This window comes from Nomascus leucogenys, chromosome 11 (genome assembly GCF_006542625.1).
Source record: "Nomascus leucogenys isolate Asia chromosome 11, Asia_NLE_v1, whole genome shotgun sequence".
Classification (NCBI taxonomy): Eukaryota; Metazoa; Chordata; class Mammalia; order Primates; family Hylobatidae; genus Nomascus; species Nomascus leucogenys.
The window spans coordinates 44,979,202-45,000,557 of NC_044391.1; the positions used below are offsets into that span (position 1 = coordinate 44,979,202).

Genomic DNA, 21,356 nt, shown 5'->3' on the forward strand with positions numbered 1-21,356 from the left:
GTTCAAATGATTCTCCTGCCTCAGCCTCCCAAGTAGCTGGGATTACAGGGATTCATCACCATGCCCGGCTAAGTTTTGTATTTTTAGTAGAGACGGGGTTTTGCCATGTTGGCCAGGCTGGTCTCGAACTCCTGACCTCAAGTGATCCACCCGCCTCGGCCTCCCAAAGTGCTAGGATTACAGGTATGAGCCACCGTGCCCGGCCACTCCCTGTTTGTTTCTGTCTCACAATCCCTGTCCCCTCCATCCTTCTCTCTCTCAGTCTCTACCTCCTGCCCCGTCTCTCCATGCCTCCCTCCCCCACCGCACCAGCAGCCAGCCCCAGACTCCGGCTCCCCCGGGCCCTCACTTGAGCGTCTCCCCGGACATCTGCAGGTTGTAGTTCCTCTCAGGCTCTGGAAGACTGTGGAAGTCCACAAGACATGGGTGCAGCCTCTTGTTGTCATCCCGAACCTGAAGAAAACCCAGGGTCAACTCCTTGTGCTCCCCTTTCCTCCCCACTCCCCACATGCCCAGACTGTGACCCCTGACCTCCAACTCTAGTTCTGCCACCCTCAGTCCAAGGACCCCCTGGTGCCCTGTGGTCCCTCCCTCCTCTCCGCTGGTGAGCCGCTCTCCCTCCTGGCACCGCAAGTCTAGCTGGCCTCCCGCAGGCTGCAGGCAGCCCCTCACCGGGCCATAGGTCCAGCCCTGCTCGATGCGGGTTAGCGCCCAGAGCTCGTGGATGTTCTCCGCCAGCTTCTCCCGAATGCGCTCCAGATGGGGCGGCAGGACGATCTAGGGGCAGAGGGACGTTCTTGAGATCCCCAAGGTCCCTCTACCCTCCTCCATCATGACCCCTCTTCCCAAGGACACCTGTGAGCCTGAGAAGGCTCCTCCAGCACCTCCCTTCCCACTGTCTGGCAGCCCTGCTCCCCATCCCTCGCCTTGACTCCAGGGTTGACACTCAGATGGGTGAGGGCTAAGCATCCTCAGAATTAAGGAATTATCCAGGGCCAGCCGTGGTGGCTCACACCTGTAATCCCAGCACTTTGGGAGGCTAAGGGCCGGGTGTCGGGGGGTGGATTGCCTGAGGTCAGGAGTTCAAGACCAGCCTAGGCAACATGGTGAAACCCCCTCTCTTCTAAAAATACAAAAAACTAGCCAGACGTGGTGGTGCGCACCTGTAGTCCCAGTTACTTGGGAGGCTAAGGCAGGAGAATCGCTTGAACTCTGGAGGCAGAGGTTGCAGCGAGTCAAGATTGTGCCACTGCACTTCAGCCTGGGCAACAGAGCAAAACTCTGTCTCCAAAAAAAAAAAAAAAAAAAAAAAAGAGAGAGAGAGAATTAAGGAATTATCTGGGATGGGTCTGTCTCCCCTGTGGACTGGGAGCTCCATGAGGGCAGCGCCTGGGGCTGCCCTAGTATCCACCGAGTCCCCAGCCCTATCCAGCCCAGAACCACACTCAGACCCAGAAGAGAGGCTCAGGAAATGTTTGCTGAATGAAAAGAATGGAGGAGTCTCCTTCCTTCTCTGTATGAGGATCATAGCGATACCTAATAAGGACTCGGTGAGATCATTAATGTAAATTACTAAATGTTACATAGTTAATATCGATGCCTGGCAGAGGGTAAGAGCCTGGGCTAGACAGTAGCGGTGTTGGTTGGTGTTCCGAAGGCAAGAGGCGATGACGGTTTGGACTTGGGCGGGACATGGGGAGGAGGAAAGCGGGGTCGGGGGGATGTCTGGGAGGCCGAGTAGACAGCCTATGAGGCTGACAGGCTGGGGGATGGGGACAGACAGAGGCATCCAGGGTGAGGCCCAGGGCACTGGTCTGGGGACAGGGGGATGGTGAGGTCACCACCACAGATGATATCACTGCTACTAATAATGAGTGACTGTCTTGAGTGCTTACTGTTGAATCAGGACTGGACTAAGCATCTTGCCTATATCCATTCATCTCACCTTCACAACAATGAACAACGCTATCAGATAGGTCCTTGTGTTATCCCCTTTTCCTCACGGAGGAGGAATCTGAGGCTCAGGGAGGGTAGGTCACATGCCCAAGATCACGTGACTGAAAACCAAACCCTTGCTGTCAGGCTTTTAAACGTAACCTATATTCCCTCCTATAGGGACATGCTTGGAGGGAAGGCAAAAACAGTCCTTTCTTTCTTTCTTCTTTTGAGATGGAGTCTTGCTCTGTCGCCCAGGCTAGAGTGCAGTGGTGCGATCTTGGCTCACTGAAACCTCCACCTCCCAGGTTCAAGTGATTCTCCTGCCTCAGCCTCCTGAGTAGCTGGGATTACAGGTGCCCGCCACCACACCTGGCTCATTTTTGTATTTTCAGTAGAGATGGGGTTTCGCCATGTTGGCCAGGCTGGTCTTGAACTCCTGACTTCAGGTGATCTGCCCACCTCAGCCTCCCAAAGTGCTGAGATTACAGGCGTGAGCCACCACACCCAGCCTTTTTGTTTCTTTCTTTCTCTCTCTTTTTTTTTTTTTTCAGGGTTTTGCTCTGTCACCCAGGATAGAGTGCAGTGGTACAATCATAGCTCACTGCAGCCTCGCATCCCTGGGCTCAAGTGACCCTCCCATTTCAGCCTCCCAAGTAGCTGGGACTACAGTCGTGGACCACCACCTCAGTTAACTTTTAATTTTTAGTAGAGATGGGGTCTTGCTATGCTGCCTAGGCTGGTCTCAAACTCGTGGACTCAAGCGATCCTCCTGCCTCGGCCTCTCAAAGTTCTAGGATCACAGGTGTGAACCACCCTTTCTTTGTGGGGCAGTGGTGAGGACTCCCTGAGACTGCGATTCTGCCCTGACAGAATCCTTTGCCTCTCGGTGCTTGGTTCCTCCATCTGTTAAACAACGAGGTTCCCAGCTTCTAGGGCAGCTCCCCACTTCTCTCATTCCTTTTAAAAAATTGTCTAAATTTGTAAATATTAAAAATTTTTCTGTAAATACAGGGTTTCACTATATTACCCAGACTAATCTCGAACATTTGGGCTCAAGCGCGAGGCCCCCACTTCGGCTTCCCAAAATGTTGGTTGTTTTTGTTTGTTTGTTTGTTTTGAGATGGAGTCTCACTCTGTTGCCCAGGCTGGAGTGTAGTGGCGCAATCTTGGCTCATTGCAACCTCTGCCTCCCGTGTTCAAGCAATTCTCCTGCCTCAGCCTCCCAAGTAGCTGGGATTACAGGCACCTGCCACCATGCTAATTTTTGCTTATTGTTTTGTTTTGTTTTGAGATGGAGTTTCACTCTTGTTGCCCAAGCTGGAGTGCAATGGCGCCACCTCAGCTCACTGCAACCTCCACCTCCCAGGTTCAAGCGATTCTCCTCCCTCAGTCTCCCGAGTAGCTGGGATTACAGGTGCCCGCCACCATGCCCAGCTAACTTTTTGTATTTTTAGTAGAGACAGGGTTTCACTTTCACCTTGTTGGCCAGGCTGGTCTTTAACTCCTGACCTCAGGTGATCCACCCGGCTCGGCCTCCCAAAGTGCTGGGCTTACAGGCGTGAGCCACCACGCCTGGCCATCCACAGTGCTGGGATTACAGGCATGAATGATGGCACCCCGCCCCCTCTCTGACTCCTAAGAGACCCTGCCTCACCAGAAAACCTTTGCAGGGCAGGCAGTACCTGGACAGTGTCCACAGGGCAGGGCACGAAGTCGATGTGTGAGAGGCAGCGACTGGGGCCCACCAGGTGAGGCCCCCGGGGCCCCTCCCGTCGATACTCCTTGATGGGTTCAAGATGGAGTCGCTCTCGAGGGAGCACAGCCTCATGGCATGGGGCATAGCCAGGTGGGGGCAGGAACTTGAATTCACCATGGCGGCCACCAAGGAGGAACCGCACCCTGGGGAAGGACAATGGAGATCATTGAGGGGAGGTTATGGGGGATAGTCTGTGGTCAGTGGGGGACATGGAAGCAGTCCTGGGATCAATGGAAAGTTCTGGGGAGACCCAAGGTCACCGGGCAGTCATAGTGTCCTGGAGGTCATTTAGAAGTCATAAAAGGAAGTCTAGAGTCAAAGGAATATCATAAGGGAATTAAGAGCCAGGGAGTTGAGAGCAGGAGGGTCTGCGGTTAATCTAGAAGAGTTCAGATGACTGCAAGGTCATGGAACAGTCCTTCAGAGGAGACCCCAGGTCAACAGAGCATTTGGATTACATTGGAAGGTTTGGGGAGACCAAGAAGAAGGTCATTTGAGAAGTCACTGAGCATCTGTTACAATTATGAGATAAACATAACCACCACTGAATGGACATTCGGAGAGTTTGGGGTGATTGGGAAAGGACTGGATCATTGCAGGGGTCTTTGGAATAACTGGGGTTATCTGGGAGCAGGGTTACTGGGCAAGTCTGGGTCTATTGAAAGGTCATCAGGAGATGCTGGCATTATTAAGAGATTATTGAGAGAGTATGGTGTCATTGGAAGAGTCTGAAGTCATTGGGGGTTAAGGAGGGTCTGGAGTCATGAAATCATCAGATTCTGGAGTCACTGGGAAAGTCTGAGGTTGTTGGGAGGTCACCGGAAAAATCTTGGGTTGTTGAGAGACCACTAGGAGAGTCTGAGACCATTATCTCAGAGGTTACTGGAAGGACATGGGGTTAGGGAGAATCTGAGGTCATTGTAAAGAGTCTGGGGTCATGTGGAGGTCCCTGGGATCTTCAAGTAAGGGTTCTGGCCACTGGTCAGTCTTGATGGTAGGCTGCAGTGTCCTGGCCTCCTGGGAGGCCATGGAGTGACTGGGAAAGCTGTCTCAGGTCAGTCCTAGGTCTGAGGACTGGCTGTGGGGCGGGGGCAAGTTCTCACTTGACACCAGCCGAGAAGCTGACAACAGGGAAGAAGAGCCCATCCAGGTTGAAGGACTCAAAGACGCCCTGCACAGGGCAGCCGTTGATGCGGAAGGAGATTGACGGCACGCTGAGGTCCAGGCAGCAGCTGACCACGTCTTCAGGGGCCAGGAGGTGCTGCCCTGGGGAAGTCACCGGGCGTGCCACATGTCCTGCATCAGTCACCAGAGACGGGTCAGAGGTCACAGGTCCCACAGAACCAATGATACCAAGAGAAAAGGGACAGATATTGGAGGCTCATGTGGGGACTGCATCCTGGAAACCCTAATGGAAAGTGCTCCCTTGGATGCTCCCGTAGCTCTGAAATGAAGGGCAGAGGTCAGGGTTCCCCTGAAATTAGGATTCTGAGCTGTAGGGCCAGAGATTAAATCCTCCTGGGGGCCGGATGCAGTGGCTCACACCTGTAATCCCAGCACTTTGGAAGGCTAAGGCGGATGGATCACTTGAGGTCAGGAGACCAGCCTGGCCAATATGGTGAAACCTTGTCTCTACTAAAAATACAAAAATGAGCCAGGCGTGGTGGCGGGCACCTGTAATCCCAGCTACTCGGGAGGCTGAGGCAGGAGAATCACTTGAACCCTAGAGGCAGAGGTTGCAGTGAGCTGAGATCACGCTACTGCACTCCAGCCTAGGAGACAGAGTGAGACTCCGTTTCAAAATGAATAAACAAACAAACAAACAAAATAAATAAATAAATAAATTCTCCTGGGGTCAGAAGTCAAAGATCAGAGATCACAGTAATCTGAGTGGTCTTCTGGGATATTTAGGGTCAGAGGTCACACCTACTCTGGGATCGGAGTTCTGTAAGTAACGAGGATACAAGTCAGAGCCGGGAATCTGGAAGTTCTGGGGTTAGGGTCTTGGGAAATGAGGACTAAAAGGTCAAAAGTTGACCTTTTCTGGGAGTCAGGATCCTGAGAACCCCAAGGTGTATGGTCAGAGCCTTAGAATCGCTGGGGTCAATGGTCAGGGGTGAGGGTCCCCTGGAAGGGTTCAGGTACCTGTCCAGAGATGCAGTCCATCAAAGCCGTAGGAATAGAGGTCATCGCCGACCCCGTTGCCGCCCCAGCCCTCGCCGCCCCCAGGGTAGGGGCTGTAGCCCTCGGTGAGGGCCCAGCCCACCCGCAAGTGGGTGGCCTGAGCTGTCAGAAATGGAGTCACCTCGTCCACCATCACCTCAAAGTACCATTTGCTGTACTGCGTGGTGCCTTCCGCTCGGCCCACAAAGATGTTGGGGCGGATGCTGCAGGAGACATGCAACAGGAGAGGGGGATGAGGGAGAGGCAGAGAGGAGAGCCAAGTGGTGGGAAGCGGGAGACAGACAGACAGACATCCAAAGACAGAGAGAGAGAGAGATGGGAGAGAGACAGGGAGAAAGACATGGAGGAAGAATCGAGACAGAAACAGGCAAAGACAAAAAGAGAAAACAGAGAGAGAGAGAGAGAAAGAGAAACAGATAGAGGCAGAAATGGAGCCAGGAAGACAGAACAAGAGGAGTGGATGCCAAGGGAGAGTGGGGCCACAGTGGACATCTGTGAGGACTGGTTGTTAACCCTGGGGTGGGAGATTAAGGAAGGGACATCCACCTGGGTGTGGAGTCCCTAAGTCAGGGAAAGGGTTGAGAGGTTCTGAGTTCTGGGGTCAGATGTTAAGAGCCAGACCTGGTGACATAGTTGATGAGGTTTGTCTGCAGCAGAAGCTCACGGCCAGGCAGCAAGTTCTCAGTAATAAGATCTTGGTTGGAGCGTACAGCCACACCATTACACACACACAGGGAGCATAGCACGTCCAGGACCTGGAGGTCAAGGTCGGAGGTCAAGGTCAGAGTTCAAAGGGTATGCAGGCACCAGGACAGGGTCTATGGAAGAACCCTGGGAGGGAGGGAAGCCAGGAGGAAAGGACAGTGCATCAGGATAAGACGTGGCAATTTTGAGAGGAGGTGATGAAAGTGGAAGGTCAGGGATCAGAGAAAGGTTAGGGGTCAAAGAGGAAGATCTGGCAAGAGGCTGAGGGAGGGTCACATGGGTTGGGATAAGGTATCAGCAATGTAAGGAAGGATACTGGAGCAGTGAGGTAAGAGGTCAGAGGGCAGAGTGAAAGGACCAGTGAGAGACACAGGAATCAAGACGAAATTTTAAATCAGCAGGGGTTGCAAACTTGTGTCTCTAGGGGCCAAATGGAAAATGTATTAGGTTGGTGCAAAAGTAATTCTGGTTTTTGTCATTCTGTTTAATAGCAAAACTGCAATTACTTCTGCACCGACTGAATAAATGTGTGAAGTGGTTAGAAATAATGCAATAGGAACTTGTAGGGCTGTGGCAAACTACAGAGTATATATACACATATATATATACAGTCCACCTAGAGGCTGCAATATTTGAAAATTTTAAAAACATTTCAGCACCACCGGCGGGGCACGGTGGCTCACACCTGTAATCCCAGCACTTTGGGAGGCCAAGGTGGGTGGATCACCTGAGCTCAGGAGTTCGAGACCAGCCTGGCCAACATAGTGAAACCCTGTCTCTACTAAAATTACAAAAATTAGCTGGGCATGGTGGCAGGCACCTGTAATCCCAGCTACTCAGGAGGCTGAGACAGGAGAATTGCTTGAATCCGGGAGGCAGAGGTTGCAGTGAGCCGAGATCATGCCACTGCACTTCCACTCTAGTCTCGGTAACAGAGCGAGACTCCGTCTCAAAAAAAAAAAAAAAAAAAAAAAACAGGCCGGGCGCCGGTGGTTCACGCCTGTAATTCCAGCACTTTGGGAGGCTGAGGTGGGCAGATCACGAAGCCAAGAGATCGAGACCATCCTGGCCAACATTGTGAAACCCCCTCTCTACTAAAAAAAATACAAAAATTAGCTGGGTGTGGTGGCGTGTACCTGTAGTCCCAGCTACTTGGGAGGCTGAGGCAGGAGAATCGCTTGAACCCAGGAGGCGGAGGTTGCAGTGAGCCAAGATAGTGCCACTGCACTCCAGTCTGAGCAACAGTGTGAGACTCTGTCTCAAAAAAAAAAAAAAAAAAAAACCTTTGAGAGATCTAACCAAGCACATCTGTGGCCCAGAATCAACTTAAGAGCTATTGTTTGAGAACCCTGTGTTGAGATGAAAGCCAGTGGGAGTGACGTACAGGTGAGAGATGAGAGGGAGGAGGGAAGTGAGCAGAGTTCTGGGGCCCTGGGGAGAGGTCAGCATTCAGAGTTCAGGGGATGAGAGGTCAGGGGTGAGGGGCCGACCTTGTGGTTCCTCCCATGCTTGTCCAGGAGGGAGATGATGGACTTGATGTGATTCTCCTGGATGATGTTCAGAACCTCCGGACTCTCAATGAGGACACAGTACAGGACCTCCAGGATGCCTGCCAGGGTGCCCAGAATGTGAGGTGAAGCAGCCATAGCTATCCCCTCCCACAAGCCTCTGTCCCACTCCCCCGGGTTCTCCTACCAGATGAGGCCTCCAGCCGATCCAGCTTGCTGACCAGCCAGTCCAAGTTTGTGGAGAAGAGGGCACAGTTGCTACGATTGCCACGGATCAGAGAAGCTGAGGGAGGAAGAGGTGTCAGATCCAATAGGACTGGGGATCTGGGGTGTTCTTGGGGGAGTCAGGACTGGGACCCCTACCTAGGAGTTCATAGAGAAGATTCACAATCTCTTTCCAGGACTCGGCTGCCTCCTCCCCTGCAAACTCGGCAAAGTGGGCAGCAGTGGTGTAGACATTTAGGCGGTCAATGCAATTCAGGACCAGGGAGAGCATCCCCTAGGATGAGGAAAATAAGAGGGGTCACAATAGGAGACCCAGGCCCTCCCTTCCTTGTCTTTCTTGGATTCACTAATTCATATTCCTTCAACAACTAGTGACGGTGTGTTCCCAGATCTAAACCAGCCCTTTTGGTTTCATATTCCCAATCAGTCCCATCGCTCTCCTCTCCTCCTTGGCTCCCCATATCTGTTCTTGTCCTCTCTGACTCTATCCCCAATATGAGATTCAGTCCATGATAATTCAGTCCTTATTAACACCAGGACTGAGTTTTTTATACTTCCCCTTCCTGCACTTTTCTCTCCATTCTACTCACTTCCAGGAACCCCACTCCTGGTCCTAATTGGCACAGTTCACTCTCCATACCAACCATCAGAAAGATTTTTCTCACCTTATCTTTTCTTTTTTTTTTTTTTTTTACATTTTAATATTTTTTCTTATTTTATTGTGAATCATAATATACATATAGAAAAGTACATAAAACATATACAATCAATTCTCATTATTCATAGTTATGTTCTATAAAGTCATTATGAACACTGAATTATCAAATACTGAACCACTACTTCTAGGGGAAATACAGGGAGTCCCTATAGAGTCTGTAACAGTATTTTCATCAACCACTTATTACATAACCTTGTTTTTTATGTTTCTGTTTAAAGACAGTTATTTAATGTATATTGTTGAGTCATTAACATTAAATTCACAGCCAATAGTACTATAACTCATGCCTTAATTAAGCTTATCTAACACATATTTTCTCAGTAAGGCACATCATAGCTTTCTTGCACTTAGGAAAGCTAGACAGCACTTCAGCACTACACTTGGGAAACATTATAAACAGTGAAATCAACAAAAAGGACAAAACTGTCTGGGTGCAGTGGCTCATGCCTATAATCCCAGCCCTTTGGGAGGCAGAGGTGGGCGGATCACCTGAGGTCAGGAGTTTGAGACCAGCCTGGCCAACATGGCAAAACCCCACCTCTACTAAAAATACAAAAATTAGCCGGGCATGGTGGCTGACACCTGTAGTCTCAGCTACTTGGGAGGCTGAGGCAGGAAAATCATTTGAACCCTGGAGGTGGAGGTTGCAGTGAGCCAAGATCACACCACTGCACTCCAGCCTGGGTGACAGAGAGAGACTCTGTCTCAAAAAACAAGACAAAACAAAACAATTGTTGTATCTGCATCCTGGGGCCCAGATCAGTAGTGAGAGGAGCAGTGCCTCAAAGTGGAGAGCACAACCAAAGTGGCATCACACTGACCGGCTCTGCCACTAACTAGCTGTGACTGTAGAGGACCAAAACCTCCTGTGGCTCCCAAAGCCAAAGTCCTCCCAAGGCCTGGCCCTCGTCACCTCTCTGCCCTCATCTCCTCCCACTACCCCACCCAAGCCTCCCTGCTCCAATCACCACCTGACTGTTTCTGGAACGTGCCAAACACCCGCCCACCTCATGGCCTTTGCACATGGCTTCCTCTCTTCCTCCAGGTCACCCTGCCTGAGGGCTCTGTCTTAAACTGCAAAACCCCAACACTCCCTACCCCTTACCTGCTGAATTTTTCTCTTTAACAGTTATTACCATCTAATATGCCATATAATTTACTTATTTATTTTATTGATCTCCTGTCTCTCCTGCCGTGTCAACTCCATAAGGACAGAGATTTTTTTCTGTTTTGGTCACAGTTGGCCTCCCCTCCCTAACGCCCAAAGATCTATTTCTGGCCCGGCACCTCCCATACCCCACCCTGGTTCTGTCCGCCCACCCTGCAGACCCCGGGCCAGCAGACCCCGCCCGCTGAGTCGGCAGCCCTACCTCTGACCTCTGGCCCCACCCCTGGCCTCACCTCTCCGGGCCTCACCCTATCCCTGAGCTTCACACAGGCCCCGCCCCTCAGCTCTTTTGTTCCATCCTTCTCTCCAGGCCCTGCCCCCTGCTCGGCCATACGCCCTGCCCTTTCCCATAGGTCCTGCCCACCAATGCAGCAGGCCCCGCCCCCTCGTGTTCTCACTGGCTGGGGTTCCTGTCCGGCTCCTCCTCCTGCCCCGCCCCCTTCTCAGACCCTACTTCCCCAGGTCCCTCAGGCCCTGCCCCGCCCAGCGCCGTGGCCCCGCCCCTCAGTGGTCCCGCCCCCTGGGCCCACAGGCCCCGCTCCGCCCTCGCCGCGTCCTCACTTCCTCCTGGAAGAGGCTCTGGCGGTTGCGCAGGCTTCGCAGCTTGCTCTGCTTCTCCTCGTGCTGCAAGTCCTCGGAGGGCGGCTCGAAGTAGATGATGAGGTCCTGCAGGCTCAGGATGACGCCCTCGATGGGCAGCGCCGTGCCAGCCGGCGGCCCCGAGCCCCGTGGCTTCCCGCTGAAGCTGTCCAGGCTCCTACAGGGACCTCGCAGCTGTCAGCCAGGGCCGGGAGCGCTAACTGCCGCAACCTCACTCCCGCAAGACTCCCCCAGACCCACCCGTTGTACAGAGGGGGAGACTGAGACGCAGAGAGGGAAAGGCATTTGTCCGAGGTCACAGAATGGCCAAGGGCAGAGCTGGGACTGGGACTCGCTCCTCTGTAGGTACAGGGGGGTCCCGGAATTCAGGGATGGAGAGGTCCAGGGTCCAGGCTCTGGGTGTCTGGGGTGTAAAAGTTGGGTGATGATCAGGAATGTGTTCATGGTTGTCAAGGTCAGATTAGGGGTCAAGTGTACAGAGGTCAGGAGTTTAGAGGTTAGGGGTCATGTGTATATTATTGTTATTATTTTTTGAGAAGGGTCTCACTCTGTCATTGAAGCTGGAGTATAGTGGCTCACTGCAGCCTCTGCCCCCCTGGCTCAAGCAATCCTCCCTCCTCAGCCTCCCATGCAGCTGGGACTACAGGGACGTGCCACCACACCTGGCCAATATTTTGTAATTTTTTTTATAGACACAGAGTTTCACTATGTTGCTCAGGCTGGTCTCAAGCTCCTGGGCTCAAGCGATCTGCCAGCCTCAGCCTCTCAAAGTGCTAGGATTACAGGCATGAGCCACTGTGCCCAGCCTAATTTTTTTTTTTTTTTTTTTTTGGTAGAGGCAGGGTCTCCCTATGCTGCCCAGGCTGGTCTCAAGCTCCTGGGCTCAAGCAATCCTCTTGCCTTGCCCTCCCAAAGTCTTGGGATTACAGGTGTGAGCCACTGCACTTGGCCCATGTATATGTTAGACAAGGGTGTGGGCAACAGAGGTAGAGATGAAAGAGGCCAGGTGCATGGATGCCCGGAGCATGGGAGAGCACAGGAGTCACCCCAGCAGGGAGGGCAGGTCGCTCACTTGATGAACTGGTTGTATAGGCCATTGGTGCTGTGGATCATGCGGGCGGCCTGGGACTCCTCCTGCTGGCAGCGGGTCAGCGACAGTGCGTCGTCCATGTGGCCCTCCTGGTGCAGCATGGCCTAGGAGTGGGAAGACAGAGGTATGGAGTGGGCCCAGCCACCCAGGGCCATGCCCCCAAGACCTCTGTCCAGACTTGAGTTCTGCAGTTGCCCCCTCCTCCCTGCTCTGCAGAATCTCACTGCAAATTCCTCCTCATTTTTCTGTCCCCCGTCATCTGTCTCCTCCATGTCTTTGATTCTCTCTCTCCTCTCTGTCTCTCTCTGTCTCTGTTTTTAGTTTTGTCTGTCTTTGTCTCTCTATCTCTCTCACCTCTGTCCCTGCCTCTCCCTCTCTCTCTATCCCTATCTCCTTCCTGTCTCTGTCTCCAGGCCAGACCCTTTCCACTTGTACCTATTGCTGACTTAACGTTCCCCCTGACCAGAAAGCTCTAACAACCCCCAAATTGAACCTGTCCCAGACAGAATGCCAGACCACCTTTCCACAAGGTGAGAACATCACGGCTGCCAGCTTCACCCCGAGCTGACCTCCCCAGAACTCATCCAGTCTGCGGCTGTAAATACCATCCACCTGCTGATGATGCTCACGTGTCCCCACTTTGGACTTGGCCGAGGCCCCGTCTCTACGCCCTTGGCTCACGTATTCAACTACAGGCCTGTTTTTGCAAACGGGTGCCTCCCCAAGGCTTCCTACTTGTGCATTCAGCAAGGCTGTAGTAAGTGGTTCTGGTCTAGGCACTGGCAGTAAAGCCTGAGATCCCTGTCCTTCTGAGCCAACACTGACTGTCCCCTAACTTGGTTGATGGCACTGATACAAGAGGTAGAAAGAAATTATTTAGGCAGAGAATAAGGGCAACAGAGTCCTCGGCAGAGTTTCCTTTCTAACGGAATGCAGCCCCCAAAATCATTTCTTTTCTAACAAAGAGCAGCCCGACAAACCTAGGGTGATACTCCAGACAATGAGGCTGTTTCAGCATTTCCATCCTTCCAGTTGCTTGGGGCAAAAATCATGGCATCATCCTCAACCCCTCCCCCTCTCTTACCCCACAGCCAATCTGCCAGCAAATCCTATTGGCTCTACCCTCAGAACCCCACCAGAATCTACGACTTTTCCCAACTCCACAGTCCCCATTCTGGTCCTGTCCACTGTCATCTCCCATTTGTAATATCATGGCAGTCTCTTCTCTGGTCCCCCTGCTCTGGCTCTGTCCCCCGACTGTAGTCTGTTCCCAGAGACAGCCTAAGAATTCTGTGATCCTCTATCAGGTCACCTCTCTACCCTGCTAAAATTCTCCCATGAGCCCATCTCACTCAGGATAAAAACTAGAACCTGGCCAGGAGCAGTGGCTCACACTTTAATCTCAGCACTTTGGGAGGCTGAGGCAGGAGGATCATTTGAGCCCCAGGAGTTTGAGACCAGCCTGTGTAATATAGTGAGACCTCGTCTCTACAAAAAACAAACAATACTAGACCTCTCCCATGGCCCACAGGGCCTCACACCAGCCGTTCCCATCCCCTCTCTTTCCTCACCAACCACTACTCACCTGTCGCTCACCCTGCTCCAGCCACACTATGGCTTCTTTCTGCTACTGCAACAAGCCAAGCTCATGTTAACCTCAGGACCTTTGCACATGCTGTTCCCTCTGCCAAAAATAGTTTTCCCATTCCTTAATTGTAAAACTATGTACTTCACTAAAGGCAGTTTGTTCACGATTTCTGAGCACTGGGAGGGCAGGGAACAGGTCGGTACAGCTCATCTATTTTCACACAACCAGAACAACTTGGGAACTCAGTAATTGTTTGTTGAACGTTATTCTCAGTCAGTCATTATCCATCTTTTTCTCACTCTGTCTCTGTTTTTTTTTTGTTTTTGTTTTGTTTTTGCTTTTCTGAGACGGAGTTTCACTCTTGTCAGCCAGGCCGGAGTGCAATGGCACGATCTTGGCTCACTCCCAACCTCCACCTCCCAGGTTCAAGCAATTCTTCTGCCTCAGCCTCCTGAGTAGCTAGGATTACAGGCAGCTGCCATCACGCCTGGCTAATTTTTGTATTTTTGTAGGACGGGTTTCACCATGTTGGCCAGGCTGGTCTCAAACTCCTGACCTTAGGTGATCCACCCGCCTGGGCCTCCCAAAGTGCTAGGATTACAGGCGTGAGCCACCACGCCCGGCCGTGTCTCTGTTTCTCTGTCTCTATCTTTCTCTATTTCTCTGTTTGCATGCCTCTTTATCTCTGCCTTTCCCTGTCTCTGTCTATAGATTTCTGTTCTCTCTCTCTCTCTCTCTCTCTCTCCATGTAGATATATCCCTTTGTCTTTTTTGCTGTTTCTCTCAGTCTCAGTTTCTCTCCCAGTCTGTCTTTCTCTCAGTCTCATCCTCAAACTCCCAAAGTCTCAAGCACCACCCCTCAGCACCCTCCCTGCACCCCACCTCACTCTGTCACCCAGGCTGGAGTGCAGTGGCATGATCACAGCTCACTGCAGCCTTGACCTCCTGGGCTCAAGCAATTCTACCACCTCAGCCTCCTGAGTAGCTGGGATTAGACCCACCTTCTTCTTGAGCACGCCGAGCCGCAGGGCCTTGGGGTCTGGAGCAGCATAGGTGAGCCACAGTCCTGAGGCCACATGCTGCACAAAGCACAGTGACTCCCCGTACTTGATCTCAGGGGGGCCCATGCCCTCCACATCCCGCTTGGGGGCCACATCCAGCTTCTCCTGCAGGGGCAGGAGACATAGGTCAGCCTCCTGTGCCTGTGTGTTTAGCAGGGGAGCCCCCCTGAGGGACTGCAGAGTGCAGGCTGGGCTGGGACTGGGGGCTCCAGGTGAGGGCAGGTGCCACAAACCCCACTGACCTTGGAGATGCGGAAGCAGAAGGAGGTAGCCTTGGTGTGGGCCTTGCTGGCGTCAACCACCACCAGGCCCTGGTCCTCGGTGAGCGCCAGGTACCGCCCGGTGGTGACATGCCGGACTCGGAGTGGCTGGCCCCAGCGCAGGTGGCTCCCACTCCAGCTGTGGAGGGTGAGGGCCAGAGGAGTCAGAGGACCCCCCAGTTCTCCCATGGACATTACAGTCTTTTCTTCTTTTTCTTTTTTTTACAGAAACCAGGTCTTGCTATGTTGCCCAAGCTGATCTCGAACTCCAGGGCTCAAGCAGTCCTCCCGCCTCGGCCTCCCAAAGTGCTGGGATTACAGGCATGAGCCACCGCGCCCAGCCTGGACACTATAGTCTTGGTCCAAACCACCTCAAGCCCCGAACCCTCTTCCAGTGTTCCTCGAACCTTTCATAGGGCCCCTAAATCTTAATTAGGACCCCTAGTCCTCCCTTAGGAACCCCAATCCTCTCTCAGGCCCTCACAGCTTCCTCAGGGCTTCCCAAATGTCTCCAGTACCCTCATTTTTCCAGACCCCTAAATTCCCCCATCATTTTACTCAGGGCCCCTAATCTCTCCCTCGAAAACCCCCCAAACCTCCTTTTCCCACAGGACTCCAGAGAGACTTCATTTTTTGTTTTTGTTTTGCTTGTTGTTTTTTGTTTTGTTTTGTTTTTAAGGCAGGGCCTCACTCTGTTGCCCAGGCTGGAGTGCAGTGGCACGATCTCACCTCACTGCAACCTCTACCTCCCAGGCTCAAGTGATTCTCCTGCCTCAGCCTCCCAAGAAGCTGGGATTACAGGTGCATGCCACTACCACCTGGCTAATTTTGTATTTTTAGTGGAGACAGGGTTTCACCATGTTGGCCAGGCTGGTCTTGAACCCCTGACCTCAAATGATCCACCCGCCTTGGCCTCCCAAAGTGCTGGGATTACAGGTGTCAGCCACCACACCTGGCCTTTGTTTTTGTATTTTTTTGAGATAGAGTCTCGCTCTGTCGCCCAGGCCGGAATGCAATGATGCAGTCTCAGCTCATTGCAACCGCCACCTCCTGGGTTCAAGGGATTCTCCTGCCTGAGCCTCTCCAGTAGCAAGGATTACAGGTGCCCACCACCACACCAAGCTAATTTTTGTATTTTTAGTAGAGACAGCGTTTCACCACGTTAGCCAGCCTGGTCTGGAACTCCTGACCTCAAGTGATCCACCTGCCTCGGCCTCCCAAAGTGCTGACATTACAGGCGTGAGCCACCGCGCTTGGCCTCTTTTTGTTTTAGTTGTGTTTGTTTTTTTGAGACAGGATCTTGCTGTGTCACCCAGGCTGGAGTACAGTGGCAGGATCTCAGCTCACTGCAGCCTTGACCCCCTGGGCTCAAGTGATCCTCCCACCTCAGCCCCACAAAGTAGCCGAGACTAAAGGCGCACACCACCACACCCTGCTAATTCTTTATATTTTTGCAGAGACGGGGGTCTCATGATGTTGCCCAGGCTGGTTTTGAACTTCTGGCCTCCAGTGATCCTCTCGCCTCAGCCTCCCCAAAGTGCCGGGACTACAGGCATGAAGTCACCACACCTGGCGGAGATTTTCATCTCTCTCTCAGGCTGCTCTGATTTTCCCTCAAGACCCTTCAGTCTCTTTATCAGATCTTCCCTCAAGACCTTTTCTCTCCTCCCAGGCTGCCAGATGACCCCAGCCTCTCCCTGGCCTCTCCCCACCTTCCCCGCCCTACCTGATTCTTAGTGGCTCCAGCCTCCAGAGGGAGCGGGCGTGGGTGCACACAGCTCCCCCCTCATAGTAGACAAGTCTGGGGACACAGGAGAGAGTGAAGTCAAGGGTTCAGTTCCCCGGAATCTGGTCCCTAATCCTACTCATAGGGTCCCAGCCCTCCACATCCACCCCTAGACCCCAGGCCCTCTTGTCCACAGCCCAGACCTGCGCTGGTCATCACTGTCAGCAGGGGAAATGGTCAGACACTCATCCATATGTCCATGAAAGAGGCGGAGGACGTGACCTCCCGTCACGAAGCCTGGAGAGGAGCAAGGGAAGGTGGTCAATGGGAGGCTGGAGCCCCAGGAAGACCCAAGAGCCAAGATGAAGTCAGGGGCCCTGCTCCTCCCCTGGGGGAACCTGAGGGCTGAGTTTGGGGTTTTGCAGTTGGAGGTCCGAGTTTCAGGGTATTTTCAGGCCAAGGTTGAGGCCTGAAGTGGGGATATGAGACTTGGGGTCTGAAGCTGGGCACCTAATTTGGGGGGCCTGGGTCTGCAGAGCTGAGGCTGGGGGAATTGTTAGTCTGTGATTTAAGGTTCTGAGTTTGGACTTTTGAGGTTGGGGTCAGAGTGTGTGTGTGGTCAAAGGTGGAGGTCTAATGTTCACTGGTGTTGGAGTCTGAGTTCTAAGGTTGAGGTTTGGCCCCTGGGTTTAGAAGGGTGATGGTTGGGTCTAAGGCTGGATTCTGGAGTTAGGGCCTGAATTTTGAGGGTTTTTTGTTTCATTTTGTTTAGTTTTGTTTTTAAGACAGTTTTACTCTGTTGCCCAGGCTGCAGTGCAGTGGCGCAATCTTGGCTCACTGCAACCTCTGCCTCCCAGGGTCAAGCAATTCTCCTGCCTCAGCCTCCCAAGTAGCTAGGACTACAGCCACCCGCTACCATGCCCAGCCAATTTTTGTATTTTTAGTAGAGATGGGGTTTTGCCATATTGGCCCAGGCTGGTCTCGAACTCCTGATCTCAAGTGATCCACCCACCTCGGCCCCTCAAAGTGCTGTGATTACAGGCATGAGCCACCGCGCTCAGTCTTTAGTATTGATTTTGGAGGCCAGAAGCTGGAAAGTGAAGTTAGGGATCTGAGGTTACAATCTAAGTTTTGGAAGTCTGAGCTTTGGGGTATGACGTAGGAGTGATCTGAGCTTTGTAGTTAGAAGCTGATGGGTCTGAGTTTCAGGGTCTGTGTCTGAGGGTCAAAAACTATCTGTGGTTTGAGTCCCAGTGTGAGTCTGGTTTAGGACTCTGAAGTCTGGGATATGAGACTTGGGGTCAAAGTGTTGGGCCATGCCTGGAGTCTTAGCATGGGAATCTGAATTGGGAGTTTGCTTTGGTGGATTTTGGTTTTTGAGATTTGAAATTGAAGTTTGGAAGTCTGAGGTTGGAGGGCTGAAGATTGGAGTCTTGGTTTGGGGATCTGAGATTTGAATTTGGGGGTCTGGGTTTGAGGGGCTGAGATCATAGTCTATGCTTATTGTCCAAGGAGTTTTTTTTTTTTTTTTTGAGACAGAGTCTGGCTCTGTCACCCAGGCTCCTCCCCCACCCAGGTTCAAGCAATTCTCCTGCCTCACCCTCCTGAGTAGGTGGGATTACAGGCACATACCACCACACTCAGCTAATTTTTGTGTTAATAAAGATAGGGTTTTGCCATGTTGGCCAGGCTGGTCTCAAACTCCTGAACTCAGGTGATCCACCTGCCTCAGCCTCCCAAAGTGCTGAGATTACAGGTGTGAGCCACCATGGCCAGCCACAAGCTTTAAACTTGATGTTTTAAGATTTGAATCTGAGTTTAGTAGCCTTGGGGGCTAATACTTTGGGGTCTAAGTTTGGAAGGCTGATATTTGATTTGGGGTTTGGGGGGGGTCTGAGCTCTGGGGGTCTGGATTTGGGGTCAGTTGGAGATCTAAGTGAGAGAGCCATAATTTGGAGATCTAGGTTTGAGGTCTGAGGTTCCAAGGCTCCATTTGGGTATGCCTGAAGGGCAACATTAAGGGTCTGCTTTGGGGGGGGGGTCTCTGTTTAGGGGGAGGTCTGGGGCCCTCACCCTCTTCACAGCGGGAGCAGATGGGGTTCATGTTCCACAGTGTCTGCATGAAGGAAGCGTCAACCTGGAGCTCCCCACTGGCGGTGGACAGGTGCTGGGGGCCACCAGGATGCAGTAGTCAGAGACGATGGCAGGGGTGGGCGAGAGTCCCAGTGTAAGAGGCCAGAAATCAAGGGTGGTCACCCAGAAACCGGCAGATGGGAGACAGAGTCATCAGAGATCACAGATCAGGAAATGATCAAGTCAGGCAATGGGAGGTCAGAAATCAGAAAACTGGATGTCAGGGGTCAGGAAACGGGAAATTGGGAGTCAGGACCTTGGGAGTGGGAGATCAGCCAGGCAAACCCATGGTGAGAAGATGGGGGACCATCCCATGTGCCCCCAGACCTGGGAGCAGGAGGAACCGCAATGGCTCACCAGGTAGCGCTCGGAGGAGACACTGACAAGGATGATGTCATCCCCAACACGGACCTTTTCTCCTTCAGACCTCTGCTTGGAGGCTGGGTGCATGGTCCACCAGCAAGCCTCTCCTATGGGTTGGGATGGAATGGGGGTGGCTGTCAGGTGATGGCTTCCCAGAATGCTCTTCCCCAGGGCTCTCCCTCCACCAAGCCTCCCAGGCCCTTGACCCACAACTCTCGTATCACTGCCACCAACTCTCTGCCTAACAGTTCCCCGTTCCTGACTTCAGACTCTCTGCCTAGCACTCCCCAATGTGTGTTTAAGTCTCCCTGTCCGGACTGTGTCACAGACTCTCTGCTACAAAGCCCCCATTCATGTCCCCAGGGTAGTCTCATGCTTGCCTCTGCGTTCTGCAGACCTTCTACCCCCTGAATCCCTGCTGCAGGGCCCCTTCACACCCCCATCCCCTCCAGCCGCTGCACCTGTTGCGTCCTCCTGCAGTCCCACATCGAAGGCCAGCTTGTCAGTCATGGAGCGGGAGGTGGTGAGGCAGCTCAGATACTAGGGTTGTAGAGGGAGGTCAGCCTTCTAGCAGGCCCCACATGCCCTGGCCCCTGCCCACGCCCACCGAGGTTGCACTCACCATGCGGCTGTGTGCGTGCCGGAGCAGGATGGCATGGCCATACAGGAGCGTCCTGTGTCCCCCGCCCTGGGATGACTGCAGGGGGAGGGAGGGAACAGAATAAGCACAGATCCCCGGACTCTCCAGATCCCCAAGAGGTCTGGCCTAGTCACAGGTGACAAGATGCTCCCTGCAAAATACCATGCTCAGGCCTAGAGGTAAAACAGCCGCAGCTCAGACTCCCACAGGACTCTGCCTCAGTTTCCCCATTCACGGAAGCAGGGACTATGTCTCTGAGATGCCTATGGATGGAGCATTTTACATTCCCCAAAGCCCACTCTGTCCTCTCTGCTGCCTTCACCTTGGCTGGAAATCACTCAGGAGAACGAACCCGTCTTCTAGTTTCCTGGGGACCCTGAGGACGGCCCCAAGATCTCGTGTTCTGTGGACTCTGGCCCCTCTGCTCTGACCTCCCCCATCATGCTACGCTGCAGCCCGTGTGCTCCGGGACATGCCTAGCAGTTGTTCCATAGGTGAACATCACCCGCAGTGGTAAGAGAGCTGCCCCTCCCCAGCACAAGGTCCCCAACCCGGACCTTGGGGCAGACATCTGACTGCTCGATGTCACCATGCCTCCCATCATGGCTGTCACATGCCCATGCTCTGAGGGTGCCATGGGGGCACCATGTGATGGGGCCAGGTGATCACATGGTGGACCCGCTCCTGGACCAGAGGGACTCACACTTGGGATGGGGGAGGTGGGGGAGAGGGAGGTCCCATGCGGAGAGGAGCTGGGATCAGGGTTGGGGGAAAGGACTGGAAAGAGGAGAAAGGAGGAGGAGTTGGGGACAGGGGCTCAGGAGCCCCCATCCCCTTCCTTCCTTCCTGCCTGCCTGGCCTGTTCTGGGCTCCACAGCCCCTGACAACTGGGGCCGGGGAGGACCCTCCAGCCCCTGTGTGCAGGGCGTGGGCCCGAGAGACGGGCCTGCCTGGGGTCAGGAGGGGTGGAAGGACAGGTGACATCCAAGGCCAGACCTACCCACTTATCCAAATTGAGGGCCTGTGGGGGGCAGGGCAGAGAGAGGAAGAAGAGCAGATGGTAAGCGACCCCCGGGTCCTCTCACCCATCCTTGCCACCGTGCCCTAAACGACCCCCCAGGTCCTCTCGCCCATTCCTGCCATCCCGCCCGCCCCCAGGTGGGGTCCTTACCTCCACGCCAGCCTCCACCGTGTTGGCCAGCATCTCCTGCAGGGCTCGCACAGACAGGGACTGCTCCAGGACGAAGCAACAGATGGCCAGATCGGGGGGCACATTCTGGGGTGGGAGGGGGATGTGAGTGAGGGGCCGGAAGACCCCCCCAAGCACCATTCCCTGCCACACTCCCTCCCCTAGTCTGGATGCCCACACTCCTGAGACACCAGACCCCACCCTCACCCCACAGGAAGGTCCTGCCCTCTGCCATCCCCCTCAGACGCACTGAATCTAGACCAACATCACGAAAACACCTCTTCTGTGCCTCCTCCCTCAAACACCTCAGACCCACCCAGACTCCATAGAAGCCTCCCTAACCCTAACCCTCCCCACTAACCAGCGTCCCACCTAATCTCATAAGAAGCCTCAGCCCCATGCCTCCCCACTGAGACACACTGACCCTGCTCCAAGGACAGGAATCTCCTGTTCTGTGTCCTCCTCTGCAGATGACCCCACATCCCTCCAACACCAAAGGAAGCC

The 21,356-nt window shown here is 53.4% G+C and overlaps 1 protein-coding gene across 1 annotated transcript in view; it reads right to left on the reverse strand.

The window, feature by feature from the left end:
- The window catches only part of LOC100592793 (ryanodine receptor 1), a 137,751-nt gene that overhangs the window by 108,402 nt on the left and 7,993 nt on the right, over positions 1–21,356 (reverse strand). Inside the window, exons 3-23 of the mRNA XM_030822220.1 lie at positions 20,835–20,939; positions 20,664–20,684; positions 19,646–19,720; positions 19,485–19,563; positions 19,018–19,130; positions 18,601–18,694; positions 16,731–16,824; positions 16,528–16,602; positions 14,784–14,940; positions 14,482–14,646; positions 11,875–11,996; positions 10,764–10,959; positions 8,455–8,590; positions 8,279–8,374; positions 8,074–8,192; positions 6,500–6,633; positions 5,840–6,081; positions 4,798–4,990; positions 3,621–3,837; positions 673–777; positions 350–453 (exon numbers count right to left, since the gene is read on the reverse strand). Coding sequence (XP_030678080.1) covers positions 350–453; positions 673–777; positions 3,621–3,837; positions 4,798–4,990; positions 5,840–6,081; positions 6,500–6,633; positions 8,074–8,192; positions 8,279–8,374; positions 8,455–8,590; positions 10,764–10,959; positions 11,875–11,996; positions 14,482–14,646; positions 14,784–14,940; positions 16,528–16,602; positions 16,731–16,824; positions 18,601–18,694; positions 19,018–19,130; positions 19,485–19,563; positions 19,646–19,720; positions 20,664–20,684; positions 20,835–20,939 — 2,642 coding nt within the window. The remainder of the gene's footprint in view (positions 1–349; positions 454–672; positions 778–3,620; positions 3,838–4,797; positions 4,991–5,839; positions 6,082–6,499; positions 6,634–8,073; positions 8,193–8,278; positions 8,375–8,454; positions 8,591–10,763; positions 10,960–11,874; positions 11,997–14,481; positions 14,647–14,783; positions 14,941–16,527; positions 16,603–16,730; positions 16,825–18,600; positions 18,695–19,017; positions 19,131–19,484; positions 19,564–19,645; positions 19,721–20,663; positions 20,685–20,834; positions 20,940–21,356) is intronic.